The 5,902-nt window shown below is 38.2% G+C and overlaps 1 protein-coding gene across 1 annotated transcript in view; it reads left to right on the top strand.

Moving 5' to 3' along the window:
• MAP3K5 (mitogen-activated protein kinase kinase kinase 5) overlaps nucleotides 1-5,902 on the top strand; it is a 170,038-nt gene that overhangs the window by 123,736 nt on the left and 40,400 nt on the right. Inside the window, exons 17-18 of the mRNA XM_005859126.2 lie at nucleotides 2,870-2,997; nucleotides 3,421-3,557. Coding sequence (XP_005859188.1) covers nucleotides 2,870-2,997; nucleotides 3,421-3,557 — 265 coding nt within the window. The remainder of the gene's footprint in view (nucleotides 1-2,869; nucleotides 2,998-3,420; nucleotides 3,558-5,902) is intronic.

The raw sequence follows: 5,902 nt of genomic DNA, 5'->3' as shown, positions 1-5,902 counted from the left end.
TAAGTACTTGGAAGGAAGCCACTTTTAAAATCATCTTTGTAACTTAAGTTTATTCAGCCGCCACTGTGCACACAAAGCACACCAACAGCAGCAAGGTCCTGTTTTGTAACAGTGCATTTGGCGTAATGTGGGTTGTTCAAAACGTGCATGATAGGCCCTTCTCTTGAGCACCTGGTGCAGGGCATCTTCTTGTTATCAATAAAAGAAGATTACAATAAAGTCTATCATATTATTGTGAGGTGCAACACACAAGGGTGTTTCCATCTATGTGCCCTGGAGAGGTTTTGATGTTGCATTTTAAAAGATAGCAGTTAGAAAGGATGATTACTGAAGTAGTAGGATGGGCGTGAATAATGCATGATCCAGCATACACTAAACATTGCCATCTGTAATGAAGGATCGTAGCAACAAAAAGTGTCTTCTGTGTTTCCTTCACACTCTGTGAACACTTTGTTAGAGAATCAGAGTGTAGTAAGAGTGAGGGAGAGGAAGTACAGTGTCATAGTCCCAGCTAGTTGTTACTCTCAGGTTGGCTTCTTCCTCTAACAGTCTAGACACCCCTGAGCTATTTATTTAGATCAGTTATTCTCTCCCCAGCTCTATACTAGAGCTAATTGGGGAACTTGTAAAAATACTGAATGCCGGCCCTACCCCAAAAATTCTGGGTTGGGTCTGTGATATTTTTTAAAGGCCTTCCAAGGGATGCAAATGTCCATCCAATGTGGGAACCACTGGTTTAGATGGTTGTAGTGGGAATTTGACTCAGAGTAGGTGCTCTGGAGACAATATAGATTAATAACTTTTCAAAGCAGAATATACGTAAGCATCTCTGATCTATATCATTTCTTCTTTCTATTGATACAGCTAGTTGAAAAGAAATAGGATTGCCTTATAATTCCCATAGATACGCATAGCTTATTGACCTGAACAAATTTTAATTTTTTTCCCTTTATTGAGTAAGATATTACAAATGTGTCCTTATCCCCCCGGTGTTCCCTCATCCCCCCAATCCTGCCCTCACCCCCTGTTGTCCACAAATTTTAATTTTGTGCTCATGCAGCGCCCAATCCTGCCCTCACCCTCACCCCCTGTTGTCCACAAATTTTGTGCTCATGCAGCACTTGGCACTTACACTTAGTGAGAATTGCTGGGTGTTAGTAGCCATTTCCATATTGGAGAAGCGTTCTTATTCTTAACTAGGATGAATCCTGATTATTATTGTAATTTTTGAGCTATCCTTTGGTTACCTAATGAGGGGGTAAGGGGCTGGCATATGTTTGTTTCTCCAGGATCTTACATTTAAACAATCATAATTGATTTTCAGTAGAGGGTCAGGAGGTGGGAAACCTTTGGTTCATCATAAACTGAGTTAATCACTTGATTAAGGTCATTTAGTCATCAAGATAAACCTGTACAATAAGGCCAATATTTGCCACTAATTTATCTCATGCATATCAAGAGCAATCTTATCAACTAGTGTTATTAAAGTGGTTTACACCCCATGGAAAAAAATAACTTGCAAATATCTTCGTAGTTTAGAGTCATTACCTAAGTATCTTATTGGTAACGCTTTTTACTGGTATTTTTTGTGTTAGCTCATTCAAGCAATTATCAAAATGGTGGTGGTCTTCACTGATATCCTGTTAAAGGGCTCAGGTTAATAGCTGCCTTCATAGTTCCTAGAGCTATTCTGAAGGAAGATAAAAGGACTAAAAGTCAATTGTTTGTTGTTGGCAGTTTTCTGAATATTAGTTCACAGTTTATAAAAGTTTGTTTAAATTAAACAAATTTGGATTTTTGTAATCTAATATTGCTTTAGTTTATCCTGAAAAGCTTCCTGAAAATAGTATTATTCAGCACTAACCAATTCTAATATTTCTTATTGACATTCAAAAAAATCCATCCTGCCTATATGGATTTACCATAGTAAGATCTGAGCTTTGCTTGCATGTAGGACTGAAGCAAGTTATGAGACATCACATTTGTACTTAATATGTCTTAGTAGTTAGTGCCTTTCACACCTGTAGCCTTCACTGTAGAGCAGGGGGAAAAATTCAGGAATAGTTTTAATACTCTGTTTATCATTGCTGACATCTTGCCATTGTTAGTTGTATAATAATTATATTAGAGCTACAGTGGATTCAAGATTAAGAGTCTGCAAGTTTTATAGTTCCTCAAGTAATCATCAAAAGTGTTGTTCTGTCTGTTCCAGAAATATGAAATACTTTCATTTTATAATTTGATAAAATGACATATACCAAGTATATGATGTTGAAGTCTGGTTTAAAGCTGTGTAGTGTATAGACTTGGTTGGGATTTAATTTTTTTAAAGCCTGATAGAATAGAATTGGTGAACACAGTAATGTGAGGATTTCAAGCAAGGGGCTCAAGGAAACTTGGCATATAAATGGAATAGTAAAGTTACGTTGTTATGATACCAATAGACTTATGGCCAGTGAGGCCATAATAAGTTATGAGACAGCAAGCTATGTGGATTATTTCTATTTTCCTGGGTTCAAATCTTAATTCTGTCACTAGCTTTGCAATCTTGGGCAGGTTAGTCATCCTCTTTATGAATCAATTTCCTCATCTGTAAAATGGTCATCTTAATAGCCTTCTCATGGGGTGGTTGTGAGAAATAAGTTAATAGATACAAAAGGCTTAGAAAAGGGCCTGGCACATTTCCCCTCAGACCCTACCAGGCCTTCAACTTCACAGAATTTATGTTATTAGAAATGAAGGCCTCAGATGGTCATATTTGATTTTATATATGGGTATAATAGCTGACAGTTTCATTTTACATTTTGTAAACTTATATGCTAAAGTCTGGCTAACACAATTAGCTCATTGACATTTGCATGTCTTTTAGATACTCCCAGCCCCTCCATGAAGAAATAGCATTGCATAAGCATCTGAAGCACAAGAATATTGTCCAATATCTGGGTTCTTTCAGTGAGAATGGTTTCATTAAAATCTTCATGGAGCAGGTTCCAGGAGGTAAGAGATGTTTTTTTCCTTTAAAAACTACAAATTTCTAGGGCCTTGAAGAGGGGTAAAACTGAATGGGATTTGTAGGTTTATAGGTCTTAATTGGTCTAAGTTAAAAGAAAAGTTAGCCACATTGCATTACCTTCCATTTTATTAGAAAACAGTAAGTATCTGAAATCATTTTAATATCAATCATTGCGACTTGGATTAAGGTTAGTGAATGAGTGGCTTTTTACTACTTACTATTTTATAATGAGCATCTTCAGAGCAGGGACACTTGGCTATTCATATTTGAGCCCTTGTATCCGGTACAGTTCCTAGGCCACTGTAAATAACCAATAAATGTTAGCTTAAATTAGTATTACTTTATTAATGTACTTTAAGAACTCATTTGGATTAAGATTTTATCCGCTGTTTTTCCCTACTTTACAGGAAGTCTTTCAGCTCTCCTTCGTTCAAAATGGGGCCCATTGAAAGACAATGAGCAGACAATTGGATTTTATACAAAGCAAATACTCGAAGGATTAAAATACCTCCATGACAATCAGATAGTTCACCGGGATATAAAGGTAGGATGAACTAGGATTCATTTTCATATGTTCCTTGTTGGGTAATTGTTTTATTTGCAAAAGCCATGTTATGTTATGGGTATTAACTTAGAATGGTGAATAAATAAATCTTAGGAATAGAAATAGAAGATATTGCTCTGTCCTGAATCAGTCATTGATATTCATATCTTATCTATGTAAGGAATAAACTCCTTATCCACATTCAACCAACAAAGATTGAGCTTCCACTACGTGCCTGGCACTGTTCTCTGTGAGTTTTGGCACAGCAGAACAAAACTGAACAGGAGGATGATCCCTGCTTCTGGGAATTTAGAGGCTGGTTAATCTTTGTATCCTTGCCCATAGTATCTACTCAGTAAATATTTATTGAATCAATGAATAAATGATTAGAAGGAAAAAAGAGCCCTAACTGGTTTGGCTCAGTAGATAGAGCATTGGCCTTGGACTGGAGAAGTGTTCTCGGTTTGACTCCGGTCAAGGGCATGCACCTTGGTGTGGGCTCGATCCCCAATAGGGGTTGTGCAGGAGGCAGCTGATTGTTGTTTCTCTCTCATCGATGTTTCTAACGCTCTATCCCTCTCCCTTCCTCTCTGTAAAAATCAATAAAATATATTAAAAGAAAAAAGAAATCTCTTCTCACAACCATCACATATTCATGGATTAAACGAATATTAGATAACTTAGTAGATTCTCTTTAAAAAGAGAATATTCAGAACTAAATTTCTGACAAAGGCTGGACTATGGAAAGTAAATTAATATTACTACCCTAAAATCAACCCAAATATCTATTTATTTGTGATATACTAGTATCTTATTATTCTAGAAAAATAAGTAAAACAACCCAAATGCCTATATATTTGTGATATATCTTATTCTTCTAGAAAAATAAGTAAAATAACATAGAAAAGAAAGTAAAGTGACTGGGGAATTATGACTATCACTAATAACCCGGTGCACAGATTCGTGCACATTGAAAGGAAATTAATTAGAAGAAATATTTTAATATTGCTATTCACCCTTTCTCTATAATAGAAGTTTCAACCAAATTCATGATTGACAATGACAGACTGAAAGACAGGCGTTTGGCGCCAGCGAGAGCTTTATATGTATTTGCACATGCACAAGTTAACTTAGCCTTTTATGGATATAGAATAAACTTGCTTAATTAGAACTGCTTTCTGATTTAGCTAAACTTTTTCCAGCCCAGTGAAGCACCCCAACTTCTCTTTCAGGTAATTGTCAGCAACACAACAGTAAATATCAACATGAAGCAGATTATTATTGTAAATCACGCAGGGAGAACAAAGGGTAAAATATTTAACAATTTTGCGCAGTGAGAAAACCTGAAGTCATTTTCAAGGTCCACCATTTTTTACTTCTTTTCAGTCTGGACAAGTTTCTAAGCTTTCTAAATCTCCGTTTTCCTGCTAACGAAAAGAAAATAGGATTCCACCGAGTCTACCTACTCCAGGACTTCTGTGAGGATCAAATGAGATGAGGTACGGGAAAACACTTCACAGACATTTGGTTATAGTGTGAAATGTTTCCACCTGGCTATAAAGCAAGTCATGTTTCTGGGATGAAGAAACTGCAAGGAGACTAGTCGCTAGGGAGAGGAAGCCAGGCATTGCTACATGATGTCATTACCCGCTGCCCACAACCACCATTTCAGGGCTGGGCTGGGCTATGGGCTCCATTTTGCGTCTTGGCAGCATTGGCTGCGATTTGGTAGGCTGTCACTCCGAGGTGGTGGTGGGGCCTGTGTCCCATTTGGAGGAAGCCAAGTGTTGCTTTGTCAGCACCAGGTCCGCACTGTCATTTCTCTGTAAATGGCCAGTGTGCGTCATGGCAACTCCTGCGTTGAGCGTCTGCCCCCTGGTGATCAGTGCATGTCATAGCGACTGGTTGTATGGGATGAGGGACACTTAGCATATTAGCCTTTTATATCCTATCTAATAAAAGAGAAACATGGTAATTAGCCGTACCTCCGCTACCCTTCCCATTGGCTAATCAGGGCGATATGCAAATTAACTGCCAGCCAAGATGGCGACCGGCAGCCAGGCAGCTTGAAGCGAACATGAGGCTTGCTTGCTTCAGTGATGGAGGAAGCCAACATTCCCTGCCTGCCGCTGCCGGCCTCTGAGCTTGCAGTTTGAAACATTGTTACAAATATAGAAGCTAAACAAAACCCCAGAAACCTGCTTTCAGCCAGCCGGGATCTCAGAGCTGGAGTTGAAACAGTGTTTCGATTATAGAACCCAAACAAACCAGATACCTGCTTTCAGCAGCCGAGGCCTCAGAGCTGGAGCCAAGCCTCAGAGCTAAAGCTGGCCCAGAATAAAAAA

Source organism: Myotis brandtii, unplaced genomic scaffold (assembly GCF_000412655.1).
Source record: "Myotis brandtii unplaced genomic scaffold, ASM41265v1 scaffold123, whole genome shotgun sequence".
Classification (NCBI taxonomy): domain Eukaryota; kingdom Metazoa; phylum Chordata; class Mammalia; order Chiroptera; family Vespertilionidae; genus Myotis; species Myotis brandtii.
This window is presented reverse-complemented; position numbering and strand designations above follow the sequence as displayed.